Here is a 21,472-nt window from a genome sequence, read left to right as displayed (position 1 = left end):
GATGGTCCATCAAACCAATTTATGAACAGATTTATTAATGCAGGTACTCAAAAGCTCCAAAAAATATATGGGATTGCCATCAAATGGCACTATACTGCAAAAAGTCATGGAAAGAGACCTATAGATGGCTTGGGAGCAGTTGTTAAAAGAATTGCTTCTAATCAGGTTTTAACCAGAAAGCCTATTATTAACAGTTTTTAATACTAACCCAAATTTTTGAATTTCTTTAATTTTATCTGACCATATTCATCAGAGAAGCAGTAAACTAAATCAACAAGAGATATTTCAGAAATCAAATTATGCAAAAGGGATTTCCACTTTTCATTACTTTTCCTTTTTTATAAAAACAAAACGATATTCCTCTGAGTCAGAAACAATAACTCCAAAAATCAAAGTTGCAAAAAAAAAACAAAGTTAATGGGAATGCAAGTTTTTATGTATTTTGTTAATTAGTTTTTTGAACTTTTGTAAAATGTGTAAAATTAGGATGCACATAAAACAGACAATAAAATAAATTTTAGATTTTAATTTTACTTATTTTTAATCATTTTTTTAGAATACCACAGCTAATCCCAAAATTGAAGTGAAGAAGTATATGCTACGAAAAAAATAATAAATGACAAATTATCTTTCTTGATGCTTATGATAATTATTAAAAACACAAATTTTTTTCATAAATATATGATACATGTCTAGACATATGTAATATGTTTATAGATAAAAAAATATATGTAAAATACAGATGTAATATTTAGAAATATATGTCTATATACATATATATGTCTGTGTAATGTAATGCTGATGTATAGAAATTATTTGAAAGTTCTTTAACTTTTAATGTTAAAAAATCTGTTTGTTATGGTTATTAATAAGCTATGTCCCGTAAGTAAAGTTTATTTCTGTCCCCGTAAGTAACGCTAACTTAATTTGATTTTTAAGGCTTAAATAAATTGATAAAAGTTTCTAATTATTAATTTTATATAGAATGAAAACTACTAGATTTATTTTGAGAAGCTCGTTTACATAGATAAAATAATTTGCTTGAAGTATCCAAATGAAAACAGCAGGTTTAGCATAATGTTTTTTTTGAGTCCCGTAAGTAATACACTATATAATGAAATATTGTTCCAAAACAATTCATAGTTGAAAGAATTTAAAATATACATTTTAACAATTAAATGATTTCGGCATGATACATACTTATATGAGCATCTAATCTTTTAAGATAAAAAATATATAACTAAAAGATTGGTATTAAGAAAATTGAATTGTCCCGTAAGTAACGGTGGAATCACCAATATAGCAGTGGTACAAATGCGAACGTTCGGTCATTTTGTTGATTGAGCCAGCCAAACAATCGGCAAAATCATATACCCCAGCAGCAATTAGCTTTACTTTAACTTATTGTTGGTTTTCATTGAAAGTACATTTTTAAGTGGTGTTTAAGCGTGCTACTCTATTGAAATAGAACACACCTTGATACAAATACGTACATAAACTGAACGGAGTTATGAATGTGCATAATTTTTGAGGGAAGCTCAATTTCCTTATGTGTTTATACCGGATAAGTAATTTTTCGACGGGAGCATATATACTTAAAACGTTCTAATATTCAAATTGGAATTAGTATAATTACAAAGTATAATTTTTATTTTTATTTCGTTTAGATTTATTTTGTTAAATAGCAGTGAAGAAAAAGTCAAAGTTTTAAATTTAGACCAAAGAAACCTAGTTATTATATAGCAATGTTATACCTAGTTATTATATTTGGCAATGCAGAACGTTTGGTCAATTTGCTGAGTGTTTGGTTCAGCCGAACTTAGGCATATGTTCGGCCAAAATTGCGGTTTTAAATTTATCATACTTTTGCTACAAAATAATTAAACAGCTTTTCACATATTTGTACCGAAGATGCGTACCTCGATTGCACATCATAGTATAGAGTGATAAAGCTCATGCGTCACCTTGGTTCTAAACTTGCATTAAAGATTTACCTTGGCAGCAGAAGGCATTATCTTAATTTGTAGCTTTTGTTGTGTAGTTTTTGTAAAAAGTACTATTTTTAAACGTTTATATGTGTATTACATAATTAATATAAAACGTTTACAATATAAAATGTTTATAATATAAAACGTTTATATAATATGTATATTATATAACGTTTATATAATTATGTATAACTTATTGCCTTTTTTTGTATAACAAAATTATAGCTGTATAGTTTTGTTACTGTGAGTTTGCTTATCTTAAAGGTTGAACTTAAGAAAAATCTTTAACAATTTTACTTCTTTTCATAGCCATCCCAACAATAACTTATGTTTTTGGGTGAGGATAAATTTAACAACATAGGTTAGGTTAAAGGGTTTCCTTTTACATAACACGGCTTTCAATTAGCCACATTTTAGTCCTTAAATAGATATTCTGCTTTTTAATCTAAGGCAAAGGAGAGATAGTAAAAGAGAGCTAAGAAACACTCTTATTTTTGGAATATTTTACTACCACGTTCTGTATGAGAATATGGGAAGAAGTGTTAATGCAAGTAACTAGGGATAAAAATATTTATGCAAGGAGGAAAATCAGAAGCATTTTTCTTTTAAAGTCTATACGTAAGGTTCAACATATAATTGAGATCTGCGGAGCGTCATTGAAAATAGAGGACACCATGATAAAAAATATACGCATTAACTGAACGGAGATATTTTTGTATCCTTGAACGAAATTCGATTTATCGGTTAGGTTGTACCGATTGGCATATGCTCAAAATATTATTTATCATTTTCGAATTTTCCAAAGTCAAGATTTTAAATAACTCTCATTGCACATTATACCAATTTACGAAACACTTTCATTATCTTATTTCATCATGAGGGTACGGTGGAGGAAGTACAGGCTCTATTGTCTCAGAGTCACTTAAAAAAGTTGAGTTTGTGCAGCAATAAAGCGGCGGTGGTAAACCAATATGCTCTGATTGGAAAGACTGATTGGAATCAATAACCCCTCCGGCCAAATTTATGCTTGGAGGTAAACTTTCAATAACAGAAATTTCTTTGCAAATTGAACGCTCGAGTGTTTCTGTGTAAAAACGCAGCAGCCATCTGTATGGCCATGATAGAGCTAAGAGATTAGCAAGTTGAAAGCAAACTTTGTTCATCCAAAACGGACGTTTGCCATCAACAGCGATTATACAATCTTTAAACCCAGTTATTTTGAGTTCGAAATAGGATTCAATATTGGTATCTCTTCTTCGATTTGCTTCAAGCAAGTTTGATTTAGCATTTGAAATATTGTTTTTTGTTTCGTCATCCGCAAAGGTAAGCTTTTTAGTTAAATTAATACGCCTAACTTTCGTTCTAGTCCTTGGTACTTGACTCCAATCTGAGATATCTCGCCAAGTCTTAAAGTTGACTTTTTTTGACTCGGTATATGAAGTGACTTTTCTATAAGAGGGTATACTTCCTCCTGTACTCAATAAATGGTAGCATTGAATAGAAATAAAAACTTGAGGTTCCTTCTCATAAAGCAAAGTTAAGTAGCGATCAATTTCATCGACATCATCAGTATTATCAAGATACTTATTCTCATAACAATACTGGGCCTCTAATAAAACAAACAAGTAAAATGTAGGTACTAAAGCTGCAACGATTTTGTCCATAGTGGAAAATAATTCCGGTATATATATCCGAAGACTAAAAACATCATAAACTGATTTAAAGCAAAGAAGTATGACCATGCCTAAAACAAAGTTTTGTACCATTAGAGAAAAAAAAGAAAAAATCTTTTAAAAAACACATTTTTTCAAAGCAGTAATTAAATGAATGGAAACATTTAATCTTAGCTAGAAAATCACCTACGTTAGTTTAATCTGAAAAGAGTTTGGTTTACACTCAACAACTTACAATGTCACAGTGTCTACATTGTGTCTTTACAATAAAAATAGTCTGCAGAAGTATACTTTTTCAATGCACTCAGTAAGGAAGACAAACTTTTCCCTTAACTATAATCAAATGAAGCTCGCAGCAAGCACACAACTTTGAAAAAACGTTGAAATAACGTTGATCAACGTCGATCAACGTTATTTAAACGTTGTTTCAACGTTGTGTGCTTGCTGGGTTTATAAAAGAGTTTTTTTAATCTAAAGGAATTTTCATAAATTTTTTTAATATTTTAAAAAAATTTATGAAAATTCCTTTATGTTAAAAAAGTATATAAAAGAATTTTTTTAAAAATTTTTTAAAAATTAAATTCATCTGCATTAAGATTTTCCTATTAAAATTAATTTAACATGTAAAAAATTGTATAACCCCTGATTTTCATTGAAAAACAGTTTTATTAATAAAGGAAAACTTTAATATCAGTCAAAGCCAAATTCTCGCAACCCATCAAAGTGTAAACAAACATTTTTTAGTATAAGTTAACATAATTTAAAATAACTCTAGTAAAAGTGGAGATATTTAGATCTTAGCATTAATAAATTCTCATAAAAATACGTCTTTCTGCTTAACATAAGTAGGCATTTATTATAGCTTTTATTTAATTATGCTATAAAAAAAATAATTAAAAAAGCCAAAATAATAATAAAGATATTGGTTCGAATTTTAAAACAAATGCTAAGTAAGAAAGATATCTTTTTTTCTTGTTTAAAAGTTAACCTTAATGCGAAGCATTAAAAGTAACATCATAGCTTAAGTAAAGTTCTGTTACAACCTCACCCCTTCCAACCATCTAATTACAATTACTTTCCCAATTATATCTATTTATTTTTTTAGGAATTTCAATCCTGAATATAAGAAGGAAAAAATCAACTTCAATGGAAATATTTTTTTGCTGTTGCTACAGTGTATATAAATAATCAAACTTACTCAAATACCACCATAATGAGTATATCTTCATACCGTGTTGACATTTTAATATGCAACAGACTATCAAGGGACCAATTAACGAAAGAATGGCAGCAAAAAGGCCTGGTAGATGCCTAGTGAAGAAGCCATTGTTTGAAGCCACTTTGGCATTTGTGTCTCTTGTTGTTCTTTTTATTATTCTTGTTGGAACTTTGCAGCTTTCTCTACTTGTCCAAGTATAACCCCCTGAAACCGTTCTTGCACACAGATCATCATAAAATTTATTAGTGAATAAACAGAATTTGGCTCGTAACGAACCAGCTTCAATGTTCGCTACTTCAACATCGCTTTTGCATACTTCACTTTTTTTACTACAATCGTCACCAGTGAAACTAAAGAAACAAGTGCAAGTGCTTTTGTTAAGTTGATTTAAACTGCATACACCATTCATTGTGCATCGATCGTCGCTGCATGTTTTATTTGAACCTCGACATTGAAATGTTACACCAACCTCCTCCTCCCACTTTTTACTCCTCCCATTATACTTTTTCCATGTGTTTGTTATAAACTCTGGTTTTAGTGCATGATCAAACACGGCCCAATATGCTAAATCTGAAGTAATGTTCGACCCGATATACCAATAAGAATCCAAATAATAAAGATACCAACTTGAGGCATTAAACTTCGAATGTTTGTAAACTTGCCGGTTATAAGAAAACAAGTTCTCTACCGGTGTAAAAAAATCTTTCAGCGGATTGTTTATATTAGGGTTATTATAATTGAAGATCAAATCATGAAACAGACAATCCGTAGCGTTAGTGCAGGTAATAGTTAAGTTTTCTTTTAAGTATACAATTTTGTTTATGCGATACTGAAACCATTTAGTCACTACTCCTCCAAAAACATTATTTTTTTGATCCGCAATTTTGAGCCAGCTTTTTGGATCGTTTGTTTTTGAAATGTCTGCTTCAGCTCCTAACCCCAAATTGTATTTTTCTTCTAAAAACCATTTATTAAATAAAAAAGCATTTATGATTTTACTATACTGAAAACTGATGCTACCTCTTTCATTGACAAAGAGAGGAAAGTTATCCACCACTTTATTTGTTTTTATATATATGCCATTGATAACTTCTTTGTAAAGAAATTCATCAGAGTTTGGTGGTTGTTTAAAAAGTATTCTATTGCACAAAGTAGCGAAAATGTCGTCACATGAAAAACAATCAGCTAAAAGTAATAGCGCGATGAAACTTAACTTGTTGTTGATCATTTTACAATTTTTTTTGTGAACTGATATTCAAGAATCACAAATAGCACTATTTTCCACAAGATTAATCTTTTTGTACAGTATGTACTTTTAACTATACGCTCATTTGTCGATAATAATCCGCATGATCTCAGCAAGAAAGTGTATTTATATTACGGTGCGAAAGCGATTTTTTCAACCGGAAATATTTATAAAAGAATGAAGCAACAGTAGTAAAAGATTCCATGAAAATTAGCTTCAATTAGATACAACGAAACTTCATTTTGAAAGTTATTTAAGTTAACTCGCAATATCATTTAAACGTATTATACGTAATTGAGTTCCAGCTAGTTGAGCAACGAAACCAAATTGAATCATTCAATAATCTGGGTGATGGTTTATAGAAAGACTCTATTTTGTTGTTTATTTCAGACGCTGTAAACAGAAAGCGTTTCAACTTGTATAAAAGGTAAAATAATGGTGTTCTAACATGTAAAAGAGCCCTGAAAATTTCACGAAATTTTTTCTTCTCCCACCTCAGTCACATTTTTGAGAAAACTTAGCAACTATATATTGCATATTTGGCGAACCAGATCTCTTTTTTTTTATTCTTTTGATACAAAGCTGAAACAATATTGTCACTACTCTTCCGAAAATATTGTTCATTACCCCAAAAGTAAACTTACTGAAGTAAAAAATACTTAAGCTTTTAATATACGAAAGATAGATGATATCTCTTTAATTGACATAAAGAGGAAAGTTATTCATTCAAACTGTCTATGTGTTTAAGAATGCTTTTTTTTTTTTTTTTTTTCAAAAAGCTTTACTTAAAGCATAGTATTACTTAGTAAATTGTATGACAAGTTATAAATATAAATGACAAGTTAATATATATATTAACTTGTCTTTTATATTTATAACTTGTCATACAATTTACTAAGTAATACTATGCTTTATATATATATATATATATATATATATATATATATATATATATATATATATATATATATATATATATATATATATATATATATATATATATATATATATATATAGAGGTTGTTTCAATAAAAAGTGTTTACAAAAGGATCAAGCAACAAAATAAAGAGATTCATGTGGATTTGCTCAAATTAAGTAGAAAAATTGTCTTTAAATTAGTAGTAGTTGTAACAGTAGCAGTAACAGTAGCAGTAGTACCTGTAATTGGCAAAGCCAGAGAGAATTTTTACACACTTTTACAGACTATTAATTGTTTATGTATACATTGTTCCACTTAGTTAATGCACTACTAAATAGAAAATTGTGCCTGAGAGTAAAATTGGTTATTTCTCTATCATATCGCAAACTGTGTCCTCTTATTGAACGTTCTGTTTTGAATTGGAAATCTTTTACTTGCTGAATTTGCTTTAAATTATTAAATAATTCAAAAGGTTGCATCAGACCGCCTTTTTATCATCTCTCTTTTAATGTTGTAATGTTTAATTTTTTCAGCCGTTCTTCGAATGTTAATTTTCTCAGTCCATTATTCAGTAAAGTTACTCTGTGAAGGTTTTTCCATGTCATAGTTTTTGAGAATACAACTCTAAGATCTCTTTCCCAAATCAAATGTTTTTAAAACTTATTTAAATTTTTTTAACATTTGTTTTTATTACCATAATGCATCACTAAATGTTTCTCCAAGTTAAACTTCACAAACCATTAGCTAGATCACATATTCAATCTAAAATATCAATTACATTTTATAGATCATATTCATTTAATATTATAATCATATCATATTTTCTAGATCATTTTGTAAGTTTAAAACCTTTTCTGTAAAAAAATCAGCGAATAACTTTGCATCATCAGCATACTTTTTAGTAAGACTTTTAAACAGTATGAACAAGTCATTTATAAATATGACAAACAATAAAGGACCCAATACCGAACCTTGAGGAATTCCACTAAAAACCTCTCTCCAATCAGAATCGGACTAGCCAAAAATACCCTTTGCCTGCAATTTTTGTCAAAAGTATTCACTAAATCCAAAAGTATTTTATCAACTGGGATTTGTTGTAGTTTACAAATATGATATGAAGTCCAACATTTCCAATCGATTTGTTGTACACAATTTACTTTTTACAAACCCATATTGCTCTTTTCAAATGAGGATAATTTTCTAAACATGACCTTACTAAGCCTTCTAATATTTAACATAAAACAGATGTGAGTGATACTGGTCTAAAATTTCCAGGATTAAGTTTATCGCCTTTCTTAAATATTGGTGTGATGTCGATAAAGATGCCCTAAATATTAATGTTAAGCGATAATAACATCAATATTTAGGGATAAGCGATTGAACAGGCGCAATTTTTAATACAATTGGATTTATTAAGTTAGCTCCATCTGTTTTTGAAATATCTAATGCGTTTAATCTATTGGCTACTTCGTCAATGAGTAAGTGAAGAATTAATGTAAGTATCGAATTCAGGTAATGGACCATCATCTTCAACCACAAACACATTCTGAAACTTTTTGTTAAACAATTTCTTTAACATCGTTTGTTATATCCACATTAGAATTTCGTAACGCCTTGATAAAACATCAACCATTCAGCTGTTAATTACATATTGGTCTACCAAAATAGGGTTATGCTTTGCTCTATCAACTAGTTGCTCTTCGTACATTTTTCTAGAAATTTTTATTTCTTTTTTCAAATCTTTAAATTTTTTTTTTTTAAATCTAATATCTTTTCAAGAAAATTCTTATCACGCCGACTACTTGCACAACTTTTAAATCTAAGTTCTATTTCTAATCATTTTTCATAGTTTGGAGTTGAACAAATTTGACTTTTTCAAATTTGACTATTTGACAAATTTGACTTTTTCAAATTTGACAAATTTGACTTTTTCAAATTTGACTATTTCTAATCATTTTTCATAGTTTGGAATTGAACAAATTTGACTTTTATTTTGTTTTTTAAGTTTAATAGGCACAAACATATTACACGTTTGAGTAACATAGAATATAAACAGGTCATTATTTCTTGAACCAACCTGTTTTTAAAACCAATAACTTGTTTTCAAATTCTAGATATATTTCTTCTATAATCAAATATATATTTCAATTCTTAGCCAAATTTAATATCTCTTACATGAAAAGTTAAGTTAAAACAAGACGTCCTTTGCTGATTTCTCCCAATATTGGATTAAAAACATGGAGTTCTCTGCTATAGGCCCATTCATCACACAATCGGGATTTTTGTGGGGGCCTTTTTTTACAGCTCTAGAGAATTATTCCTCTGCTCTCAGACTAATTTTTAAAGGAGAAAATGTAATTTTGTATGTTAAATACTATAAGTTATTGTTACATGATATAATGTAAATAAACTTATATAATTAAACGTGGAGTTTTAGAATTCGTTTAAAGCAAATAGTATATGTTTTTTAATTTCAGATTATATCTATAAATCATGCCAAAAAGATTTTGTGTGTATGGTTGTCTCACTAAATATTAATGTGAAAATATATATATGCCGAGTAAAGCTGGTAAATATTGTATGTTTATGATGAGATTTATATCAAAAAAAGTTTGCTTTACAACGAATTATTTTTGGTAGATCAGAGGATGGCGCAGTGGAATAGACCAAGACATTATTAGGGGTGATGGCTGTTTTTATGAATGGGGATCCAAAGGTGTTAATTAGAATTGTTCCAATATCAAAACTACAATCTGATTTTTTTATTTGAACAAATTAATTGACCAATCGAATAAAAGAATCAGTTATTAAAAATGCAATAGTTATTATATGTAATGGGAATCATGTCAATCAGGTTTTTTTTTAAAATGTAGTATTCCATTCCAGGAAACCTTTGGTTAACAGTAGATGGAAAATAATTACTCTATGGTTTTGTACAAAATATACTTCATAGTAAAACTTTATGATAATTTAAGACTATCATTTATTGGATATGGAAGAACGTAATTTTATAGTACTGAGTAACATTTTTTTAAAAAAAATTATGTCCCACTCTCACTCCAAAATCTGGCAAAGAACCTGCTTTAAAACTATTAAAAATCACTTAGAAATCTGGTTGTAAAAATATTATAGTTTATATAAGTTTCATTTAGCTGTGTTGCTGTTTCCAGATTTTTTCTTACTTTTAAACAAAGTTCATCTGATAATAATATTCTTTGCTTGGTTTCGTACCATTTTTTAATCATTATAAGAAAATATCAATTTTATGTTTCGGACAGTAAAGCCTAATATAGGTGAAATTAGCTATGTAAATGTGTAAAGTTTTTGAATTAAAAAATATTTCAATGCATTTTATTTACATTGTTCATTACTTTAGGTTATTCGTTTTTTTTATTTAATCGATTAGAAAGTTATTAGTTTATACACTCAAAATATTTTTAAGTTTTTAAAAATTAAGTTTTATTAAGGTTACAGATATTCTTTGCCGTAAAAAAGTAGGCTCCCACAAAAAAAACTGCTTGTGACATGAATAGGCCTGTAGTAGAGAACCGCATGCTTAGAAACCACGCGTAACATATTCGATTCACTGGTTGTGAATAATAGATTCAGTGAATTATAAGAGGTCTCAATTTTTTGAAATGTTGGAACATCTACATGTTGTATCAATAAGGTGTCTTACAAAGTTTCATAAAACTGATGCTCAATTGCAGTATCATTTATAATTTTTTCCACCGCTCCACCTGACCATTTAGTAAAGGAAAAATTAAAATCCCCCATTTCTAATAGATCTTTAAATCTCATTTTATTTACATGACTTACAGCTCTCTTGAACACCAAGTCAATATCAAGCATGTCAACAAAACCATATGGTCTATATATACATCCAATTAAGTACTTATCAGACCCAATTACTCAAACACTCCATACTTGTTCGAGCTTGCTCTTATCGAAATCTGAATAATGAGACTCATTAGACTCAATTCATCAGCATAAATGGCAACTCCACCTCCTCTTCTTCCATCAAATCTATTTCATCTATATATATATATATATATATATATATATATATATATATATATATATATATATATATATATATATATAATATCCATTCAAAGAACAATCGACGTTTCTTTAAACCAAGTCTCAGTGACTCCAACAGTTTTAGGCTTTTAATCACCACACAAAAGTTTAAACTCGTCCATTTTATTTTTAACAAAAGTAGCGTTGAAATATATACACAATTTAAGGCGTTTAAAAAATTCTTTATATTTGTTTTATGTGGGCGATTCTTTTCTAATTTTGACGACTTGATTTCCACGTATTTCATATCGAAAGGGTGAATTTGCTGCTAATTTACTATTCAATTCATTTTTTTGTCTTCTAAGCTTATAGTTTAACATTCTTTCGGCTTCATTCATATCAGAACTTACATATATCTTATCAAAGCCTTTCACATTTTTCAAATTTTTTGATCCCAATATAAGCAGTTTTCAACCAATAGAAAAAAAGATTAGCACAATTTTAATAATCCACACTATAAAAGCTACGTTTACAAACAACGCCTCATAACACGCTCCAACTCAAAGCAACAAGTAGTATAATAAACTGTTATTAAAACGCCTCACACAAAACTAGTAAAAAGAAAGCAACCAGCAGCAGTGCAAGAGGCTAGACTTAAACAAATAGCATTTCTGAAGGAGAAACTTAACAATTGCAATTACCAACAGGAAATGCATGACACTCTCATGCAACTATCACTCACAGTAGATGATCCGAAGGAAGCCAACGAATACGCCAAAGTCGCAGAAAACTACGGTTTCATTTTAGATTCACAATTCGACGAAATTTTAGCAAACGATACCACTGAATGCACTTCCGAAATGGCTAAAGACAAGACAAACATAATAGAAGAAACTATAACACCGGCTTAAAAAACAAAAAAACGTAATCGAGATTTCAGATGAAGAAGAAGACATACCTCAAAACAATGAATTAAACAAAATCATGGACAAAGTAAACTTTGAACTCGATAAATCAGTAAGTCTATTATTATCTTTACAGAAACAGTTAATTAAACCCACATATAGGAGTTATTTATTTTCAATACAGGGTTGTGGCGAGGTTTTTACCTGCTCCATACCACGATCGTCGCAAAGCCCAACGGTGCTGTGTGATTCGATCACACGTCTAATACAACAGCATGTCTCCCCATCAAGCAAAAAACGCATATCAAATGTGAGTACTGTGATGGAAAAGCCTCAAAGTTTGACGGCAAAGAACATACTCACTACTTACTTGCCTAATTTGTTGCGGACAGTCGAGATAGAAACTTCGACAATCAATCCCTCGGAGTTCGAAGAAGAATTTTCAAATCCAGACGGTTCGGATGCAGAGGGTGTAACGCCATACACAACTGAAGGTATGGATCTCAATGTGAGACATGCAAAATCTATCTTGAAATTAAGCACGTTAATGGTACTAACTACTACCATAACGTGCCTAAGTATTTTGAAAAAATTATTTAATCACGTTAATAAACACCTTGTAAATAATAACGTACCTTTGCCAATTAACGTAATAAGAACTGAACCAAAATCTAAAAGGACTCAAGCTAGAGACTCGTTCATTAATTACCTTATGGGTCAAAAAATAATGAACAGTCGACAGTATGACCTAAAGTTAAAATCATGCAAAACTCTAAGATTACTGGAACTAAACATGGCTTCAGGTGAATTAGAGACATGCAAAAAAACAGTATTCAGGCAAAACTATCTGCAGTTTGGAGATGTAAATATAATAATTAGTAGAATAGTAAAATGCACTGATAAGTCATGACTAGGTGTGATCATTTTATATTTAAGTCATGACTAGGCGTGGTCATTTTATATTTAAGTCATGACTAGGCGAGGTCATTTTATATTTTGCGCAACGTTGCACAGCAAAACCTGCTAACTGTAGACTTATTACGTTATTGGCAAAATTTCTTTTTAACGAAAATTTTTTAAAAAAATGTTTAACTTTGTGTGGAACTTCAGATAGAGGTAAATCATTTATAGCAAACTTGTTGTATGCGGGATTCCTACCTCACGAAATTGGGTACTGGAATTGCACCATGAGTGCAAATCCTTCACCGTTCCTTCTGCGATCACTCATTAATTGTATAGTTTATCGATGTGACGAATTTGTATTCGAACATGCAGGAGTTGTCCATTTCTTTTACAGTTCTTTATAAGCTATCTAGTATATCCTCCTTTCAAGGCTTTTTAAGCTTTCTAGGCTTTCTAGGCTTCCTAGGCTTTCTCAAGCAAGAAGATCTCAAGTTTTTTTTTTTTCTAAGTTAAAAAAAAAAAAACTTTTTTATTTAATGCATGGTGCCTTTTGTAGAAGTTTTTTTTTTTTTTCCGTGTTTTTCACTTCTCTTTAAATATGTAGCGTAAATCGTGTATATAATTTTATATAAATTTAATATGATTCTAAGATATTGTTAAACTTAACTTTTACTTAAAGTACTCGACAAAGTTTTTTTAGTTCTCTATTTAGATGAAATTTTTAAGTGTAAAGTGTCAAGATTCACAGTGTCATTGTCAGCCATCTTGGTTTAAAAAAAAGCTTCGTCTTAATACATAAAGCTTTTACATAAAGGGTCATATAATTTATTGCCGGTTAACTAAGTAACGAAACCTAATGCCCACTAACTTCGTTGTAAATTTAACAATTTCTGATGCTTCTCAGGAATATTTGAGACAGCAGCAAAAAAAAAAAAAATGAAAAGTTGCAAGCTCCGAACATTTTTATCATACTTTATAATCAGTTTGAACAAATTTTGAAAGAAAACATTTTGTAAACACCGTTTTGAACTATATCAATTTAGTTTTGAAGTTATTTTAATGTATGCGTTTCATACTAAAATTACATCAGAAAAAACAGGTGAAAATTAAGCGTAGCATTTAAATACCTTGTGAAACAATAGAAAAAGAATCTTTTTGAAAATATTTTCTCAAATCATTTTTTTTTTTTTTTTTATAAATTTTTATAATGATTTGAAAACAACTTATTAAATTGATTTTGCTTTTATATTTTGATAAAACAATTTGCTTCAACGACTTTTTATCCTGAAGATTTTCAAAGCTTTTTTGAAAATTAGCACCTCTATGAATGGTTTCCTTTAGGTATGTAAGTATTGAAAATATCATTCATACTTTACGTAATACATTAATAAAGTTAAACATATTGTAAAAATCTCAACTGAGATAATGGATGCTGAGAATATGATGTTAACTTTTAAATTTGTAAATATTAATTTTTTCACTTCTACATCATTGACATTCGTCAAGCTGTAGTTATTTTTGCTTTAAATAGAAGTTACCGTTATGGTCTTAACCATGGCTTAACCCTAGCATCCCACCTTTTCCATCATCACCTTTTTATGATTTCATCAAAACATTTTTGTTCGATTAGAAAATTTTTCTATTCAATCAATTGGTTTTGGCGTTCAACTAACCAGTTTGCTTGTGGCTTACATAAACTCGTCATTGATAAATGAATCCTAGTTTTCTTATGAAGTTCTTCGGACAGCTCATTCACAAAGTCAAGGCCTAGATCGTTAACTTTAAAACTGTCGTGTATACGCATTTTTTTGTAAAAGACTATTGCCACAGAATTTGCAGTTTTATTAAAAAGAAGTTTATCCTTTTCCCCTTTACTAAAATAATCTGCTTGTACAATCAGATGTTTATAGCCATTCTCTTCTAGCAGTTAAGTCGAGTCAATCCCAACGTGCTTTATTCTAATGGTAAAACTAAACTAATATCAAAAAATTACAAACATAATCTGAGTAATAAAAACTAAGTGAATACTCAAACTGTTTATCTTATCGTGAGATTTACCCAGATGATACAACTAATTATTTTTAAACGAATGGCACCATTTTTCTTCAAAATATTGATTTGCTACCTTTGTTAACAGCTGTCTTTGGATATATTTTGTCTTATCAAAAGAATATAAATGTCAGCAAATTCAGTATGGATTGTGAAATGATTGATTGATGTATGTCGAAATCATTGAGAAATCATTGACTTTCTCCCTTCCTCCCTTTTTTTTATTATTGATTATGATAGAGAATTCTATGCTGATTAAGAATCGTATAAAAACATAGGTCTGATGTTGAAAGTACAAAAATATACAATCGCTAATATGCGCCATCTTGAATAATGATTTTGTTGTTTTAAGAAAAATCTTTTTAAAGAACTAAAACCAAGTTTTTATTTTTATAATAAAGATTTCGAGTTATAGAACTTTATGGGAAAGTTAACCTCTTGTGGAAATTTATATTTATTATATCGGTCATAAAAAAGGAATGTTTCAAAAAGAAACGTTTTGCAAAAAACATTAAAATATTCCATTTTCACGATTCGATGAAAGTTCAACTTTTTAAATACTTTTTTTCATTAACAATAATAAAAAGTTTTAGTTAAAACATACTCACACAGCTTCCCTTTAAAGGTCAAATGCTGGCCCAGTTGCACTTGCGACAACGGCGCGATCCCGGCAACTAATGACGGCCCAATATAAAACGGCCAATGTGCCAGCATCGCTAGCTAGCACTGGTCCGGGATCATTTTTCTGCATTCATCCGTAATCGTATGTCAGCATTGACCTGTTACTTTTAACCAATATACATACGCCAGCACGCAATTATTAGCCATTTCTGAAGAAAACGTGATATCGCACAAAAAGCAAACACAAAAATAAATATTTTTTTAAATTTATTTCAATTCAAATTGATAAAAACAATTTTAAATAGTACAAATATTATTGATAGTTTGAAATGGTACTATTTATTTAACGAATTTTTTCGTTCTTCCCGAGCTTTTTGTCCAACATTTCGATTTCCTGAAAGCTGAAAATACTCTTCAGCCAACGCTCAACCTCTTCGCTTGATGCTCCCAAGTTTAAATGGTTTATTTTTAAAGCATCTAAATATAAAATTTAACTCTAATGCATGACTACATTGCATATATAGCATATATGCAAGGTAGTCATGCATTAGAGTTTCAGGGTTTTCATATGAAGACCCTGAAAACTAAAATTAAAGAGAAAAAGTTAGTGAAACTGTTTTTTTTAACGAAAGGTTAATGTGTATTTTATTGCATATATATACAAGTTTTTCAAAAATCTAATGCAAATAAAATACAAAACCAAACCATATTAAACATTAGTGGAAATCATTTTTATCTCATTTACATTTACCAAATACGCCATTTATATTTACCCCAGTTATTTTTCCAATTGGAAGCTATTGAATGTATTAATATAGACAATTTTGTTGTAAAATTGTTACTATTAAGAAAGAAAGTTACTTAAGACAATAATAAGATTAGCCTAAATAAATCTAATATGTCTTTCATTTACCGTCTATATTAAAACTATGTATGAAATAAACATGTTAACTTAGTTAGTAATAACGTTAGTAAACAAACATTGAACAGGTTTCAACAGACGAAGTTATTACGAGCGAAACAAGGTTGAAACAACAAAATCATCATCATTTTGTTACGAGACATAGTTGAGAATTCTGTCATCTAAAATTGCAATGTGTTCAACTTTATCTGAATGTGATACTAAAAATATTCTAAAAGACTTGAATCACACAGGTTTTTTTATACAAAGACCTTTTAAAAGACACAGAGGTGGCCAAAATGATATTTTGTAGCTTATAAACAAAGGTAAACCATCTATATTTAACCGCACATAAAGAGTTGAAAAATTTGCAATTTTATCATAAATGTATGTTTAATATATTTGTTAAACTAAGTGCCAAACAAAAAAAAAAAATAATCACCACCTGCTCGATGCGCATTTATAAAATTCGTTGAGTTTTTAAAATAGTTCTCACACTTTTTGGAAACTAGGATGAAACAGACAGAGAATATGCAGTAAAGATGAAAAAGTAGTCTAATCAACGCAAAACTGAACAGCCCAATCACCCAATAAGGTAGTCAAATCTGGAGAGAATGTTTTATCATCATTATCACTACTAAGATTTTAAATATGGTCTAGTTCAGTTTCAACATTAACATTGTTAACAGAAAATATATATATATATATATATATATATATATATATAAAGTTGTTTATTTAGAAATTTGATTATCTTATACAAAATTACTGTTACGATGTATGCTATCATAAGTGAAATTTACATTATTTACGTCATACTACACCTACTCGCCAGAAGCTTGCCAGACTCGCACAAGTACTGGCCCGTCACTAATATAGTAAATGGCACCAAGGTTCATGTGTCGCCTTGTCGACTTTTATATAAAAGATTTAACCCAGAAGCCATTAGAATTATTTTAATTTACAATTGGTTTTCATTGAAAGTACATTTTTTTAGTGGCGTTTACATATTACTGTATAATCCTGTGTGGCCGGAAGTGTGTTTATATTAAAGGTGGAACGTAAGAAAATTCCTTAAATTTTTTACCTCTTTTCACCAAATACAGCTATGCTATAAAAATTCATCTTAAACACTTTTTTTAAAAGATCTATTTTTCCAAACACCTCTTCTGAACTCTATCTGATAATTTATAAAAGAATTTTTAATTTTTCATTGTAAAAACTCTTCAGATTAGCCAAGTCGTCAATACCGTGAGTTTTAGCAAGTTTCTCTTGTACAAATTTTTTGCCCTTTAAAGGAACTCGATTTATATATAAGGTTGTACCGAATAAACCAGGTTCAAATATACTTAAGACGCAATAATTCAATTAGAATATTTGATTTCTCAAATGATCACTTCGAGATTTCTAATCACGTTTGTGAAAAATTGTTTTCCTGTATATCAATGATCAAAAATTCTATCAAAGTTTACTTAAGTTTTAATAATGCAGTAAACAAGAAAAAAACGGGTGTTTGATTAGCATATATTCAAAATATTACATCACTTTCGTTTTTTCAGTAAGTCATAATTTTAAACAATTCTCATTGCACTTTTTACCAATATATGCAATACTTTCAAGATCTTACTTCATCAAAGGGATATGGCGGAGGAGGTACAGACTCATTTGTCCCAGAGTTAGTTGAAAAAATCTGATTCGTATACAAACTGTCTTGTTGATAATTTGAAAATGTACCTGGATACGGCTGTAGTCCAATCTGCTCTGGCTGAAAAAACTGATTGTTATAATTAATCCCTGTAGCCATACTATTATTTGGTGGTAGATTTTCAATAATGGAAATTTCTTTGCAAATTGAATGCTCGAGTTTTTGCGTGCCCCCACCCAGTAACCATCTGTATGGCCATGATAGAGCTAAGAGATTAGCAAGTTGAAAGCAACATTTGTTCATCCAAAACGGACGATTGCCATCAACACCCATTATACGCTCTTTAAACCCTGTTATAACGAGTTCGGTATAGGAGTTAATATAGGCATCTCTATATCGATTTGCCTCAACGAAATTGGATTCTACATTCGAAAATTCGCTAGACGTCTGATTATCCGCAAAGGTGAGTTTTTTAGATAACTTAATACGCGTAACTTTAGTCCGAGCACTTGGTACTTGACTGCGATCGGAGACATCTCGCCAAGTCCTAAAGTTGAACATTTTTGAGTCAGTATATGTAGTGACTTTTTCTTGGTAGGTTTCAACTCTAGACTGCAAATTGCCATTGGCATCAGTATACGTGATAATTCGAGTTCTAGTCTCAAAATGGTAGCATTCAATAATAATAACAACTTGAGGTTCATTTTCATAAATCAACTTTAAATAGTGGTCAATTTCATCGCCATCATAAGTACTATCAAGATACTTCTTCTCATTACAAAACTGGGCCTCTATTAAAACATACAAGTAAAATATTGGTATTGAAATTGCAGCGATTGTGTCCATAGTGGAAAAGAATTTCGGTCCATAAATCTTAAGATCGAAAATAGCAGCTACTGATATAAAGCAAATAAGTATGACCATACCTATAACAAAGTTTTATATCTTTACAAAAAGAAAAAATGTTTTGATAACATTTTTTCAATTCAGTAAATGAAGGGAAACTTTCATCCTACAAAATCATTAACAAAAAAAATCATTAATAAAAAAAATCATTAATAAAAAAAATCATTAACAAAAAAAATCATTAATAAAAAAAATCATTAATAAAAAAAATCATTAATAAAAAAAATCATTAATAAAAAAAATCATTAATAAAAAAAATCATTAATAAAAAAAATCATTAATAAAAAAAATCATTAATAGCTCTTTACTTTACTCTTATCTGAAAGGAACTCGATTTATAGCTTAAAAAGTTATATCACGTATCTTAAGTAGCATTTCATCACAACACCACCGTTCTCACTCTCTAACAACAATTACTCATCCAAAAAATGACATTATTTTGTTGTATAAAATAATCAACTTACTAAAATACCACCATAAGGAAAGTATTCTCCCATAATTGTAACCGTTTTTCATTTGCCAGATCATTAAGGGGCCTAATATTGGAAGCATAGCAGCAAAAATGATTGCTAGAATTTGTACCCAATAAAACTCATCGGCATTGAAAATTTTGTCTGGGATTCGTGTAGTAGTAGTAGTAGTAGTTGTTGTTGTTGTTGTTGCTGTTGTTGTCGGAGCTTTGCAGCTTTCTTTACTTGTCCAAGCGTAATCCCCTGAAGCTGTTCTTGCACACTGAACATCATAAAAGCTGTTAGTAGATAGACAGAAGTTAGCTTTTATTGAGCCTACTTCGATGTTCGCTATTTCTACATCGCTTTTGCATGTCACACTTTTTTTACTGCAATCATCACCAGTGTAATTAAGTAAGCAAGTGCAAGTGCTTCTGTTAAATTGATTTAAGCTGCATACACCATTCATTGTGCATCGATCGTCGCTGCATGGCTTATTTAAACCCCGACATTGAAATGTAACACCAACTTGCTCTTCCCACTTTTTAGTCCTCCCGTTATACTTTTTCCATATGTTGGTTATAAATTCTGGTTTTAAAGCATTATCAAACACGCCCCAATATGCTAAATCTGAAGTAATATTTGACCCAAGAATCCAATAGGAATCAAAATAATAAAGATACCAATCTGAGGCATTGAATTCTGAATGTTTGTATACTTGCCGCTCAAACGAATATAAGTTATCTACCGGTGCAAAATAATTTTTTAACGGGTCGTTTAAATCACTATCGTTATAATTGAAGATCAAATCACGAAAAAGGCAGTCAGTGGAGTTAGAGCATGCAATAATTAAGTTTTCTTTTAAATATAGGTTTTTATTAATACTGTACTGAAACCATTTAGTCACTACTCCTCCAAAAACATTATTCTTTTGATCCGCCATTTTAACCCAGCTTTTTGGATTGTTCATTTTTATTTTGTCTGCTTCAGCTCCTAATCCCAAGTAGTATTTTTCTCCTGGAAACGGTTTACTGAAGTAAAAAAGATTTAAACTTTTAATGTACTGGAAATAGATGCTACCTCTTTCATTTTCATAGACAGGAAAGTTATCCACCACTGTATTTGTCTTTATGTATATGCCGTTGATAATTTCTTTATAAATAAAATCGTCTGAACTTTGAGGTTGTTTAAAAAATACTCTACTACACAAACTGTCAAAAATGTCATCACATAAAAAATGATCAGCTAAAATTAATAGCATAAAGAAACTTAATGAGGTGTTGAACATTTTTAAAAATGTTTTTTTGTAGATATTCAGGAACTACGAACCACTTTTTTTTCACCAGGATGTTCCCTTTGATCAGTTTATGTTTAAAACTTACAAAAAAAAAAATAAAGTATTACGTAATGCTTCATAATATTAACCTTTCCTCTTTAATATGACGCAAAAGTTAAAACTTGTTACCAGGATCAATTTTCTTAAGGATAGAATATAAGGTCGAATTGAAAGATTTAAGAAGTTGCCATATCCCTAATATATGTAAAAATTGCCCTAATATATATATCTAATATATATCTATAATACATACATACATACATACATACATACATACATACATACATACATACATACATACATACATACATACATACATACATACATACATACATACATACATACATACATACATACATACATACATACATACATACATACATACATACATACATACATACATACATACATACATACATACATACATACATACATACATACATACATACATACATACATACATACATACATACATACATACATACATACATACATACATACATACATACATACATACATACATACATACATACATACATACATACATACATACATACATACATACATACATACATACATACATACATACATACATACATACATACATACATACATACATACATACATACATACATACATACATACATACATACATACATACATACATACATACATACATACATACATAC

General features: G+C 29.5%; 3 protein-coding genes across 8 annotated transcripts; 1 reads left to right on the top strand and 2 right to left on the bottom strand.

Annotated features, from left to right (window-relative positions):
* Positions 1–2,558: 2,558 nt before the first annotated feature.
* On the bottom strand, positions 2,559–6,296 carry LOC149886720 (uncharacterized). 5 transcript variants are annotated; one of them, XR_016453789.1, is made up of 3 exons: positions 4,860–6,288; positions 3,852–3,994; positions 3,608–3,732 (listed from the first exon to the last, which is right to left on the bottom strand). XR_016453789.1 is itself a non-coding variant. In XM_090091914.1 (2 exons), the coding sequence occupies exons 1-2, from the start codon at positions 6,106–6,108 to the stop codon at positions 2,849–2,851; spliced, it is 1,998 nt and encodes a 665-aa protein (XP_089948040.1). In that variant the 5' UTR covers positions 6,109–6,296; the 3' UTR covers positions 2,559–2,848. The 5 variants fall into 5 exon arrangements, 3 of the variants coding, with proteins under 3 accessions (XP_089948040.1, XP_089948039.1, XP_089948038.1); XR_016453788.1 differs by having other exon boundaries at positions 3,609–3,732; positions 3,897–3,994; XM_090091914.1 differs by lacking the exons at positions 3,608–3,732; positions 3,852–3,994 and adding an exon at positions 2,559–3,597 and having other exon boundaries at positions 4,860–6,296.
* A 5,317-nt stretch (positions 6,297–11,613) lies between these two features.
* On the top strand, positions 11,614–13,537 carry LOC149886719 (uncharacterized). 2 transcript variants are annotated; one of them, XR_016453794.1, is made up of 3 exons: positions 11,614–12,085; positions 12,136–12,887; positions 12,920–13,537. XR_016453794.1 is itself a non-coding variant. In XM_090091939.1 (3 exons), the coding sequence occupies exons 1-2, from the start codon at positions 12,053–12,055 to the stop codon at positions 12,881–12,883; spliced, it is 759 nt and encodes a 252-aa protein (XP_089948065.1). In that variant the 5' UTR covers positions 11,768–12,052; the 3' UTR covers positions 12,884–12,887; positions 12,920–13,537. The 2 variants fall into 2 exon arrangements, 1 of the variants encoding a protein (XP_089948065.1); XM_090091939.1 differs by having other exon boundaries at positions 11,768–12,085; positions 12,158–12,887.
* Positions 13,538–17,959: 4,422 nt separating this feature from the next.
* LOC149886718 (uncharacterized) lies at positions 17,960–20,847 on the bottom strand. Its single transcript, XM_090090990.1, has 2 exons — positions 19,463–20,847; positions 17,960–19,018 (listed from the first exon to the last, which is right to left on the bottom strand). Exons 1-2 carry the CDS (start codon positions 20,733–20,735, stop codon positions 18,063–18,065), a joined length of 2,229 nt encoding a protein of 742 aa, XP_089947116.1. The 5' UTR covers positions 20,736–20,847; the 3' UTR covers positions 17,960–18,062.
* Between the last annotated feature and the right edge of the window lie 625 nt (positions 20,848–21,472).

This window comes from Hydra viridissima, unplaced genomic scaffold, assembly GCF_058129835.1.
Source record: "Hydra viridissima isolate aposymbiotic clone 2 unplaced genomic scaffold, HvirCarnegie_v1 scaffold_6, whole genome shotgun sequence".
In the NCBI taxonomy this organism is placed as follows: Eukaryota; Metazoa; Cnidaria; class Hydrozoa; order Anthoathecata; family Hydridae; genus Hydra; species Hydra viridissima.
The sequence above is the reverse complement of the archived record's forward strand: the minus strand, read 5'-3'. Positions and strand labels throughout refer to the sequence as shown.

Excerpts from the sequence above, each read along its gene's own strand:
- LOC149886720 (XM_090091912.1), bottom strand. The coding sequence starts at position 6,108 with ATGATCAACAACAAGTTAAGTTTCATCGCGCTATTACTTTTAGCTGAT. Across the intron at positions 3,733-4,859 it reads CTCATTATGGTGGTATTTGA|GCATGGTCATACTTCTTTGC; the intron begins GTAAGTTTGATT and ends ACTTTGTTTTAG.
- LOC149886719 (XM_090091939.1), top strand. The coding sequence starts at position 12,053 with ATGGACAAAGTAAACTTTGAACTCGATAAATCA. Across the intron at positions 12,086-12,157 it reads ACTTTGAACTCGATAAATCA|GGTTGTGGCGAGGTTTTTAC; the intron begins GTAAGTCTATTA and ends TTTTCAATACAG.
- LOC149886718 (XM_090090990.1), bottom strand. The coding sequence starts at position 20,735 with ATGTTCAACACCTCATTAAGTTTCTTTATGCTATTAATTTTAGCTGAT. Across the intron at positions 19,019-19,462 it reads TTCCTTATGGTGGTATTTTA|GTATGGTCATACTTATTTGC; the intron begins GTAAGTTGATTA and ends ACTTTGTTATAG.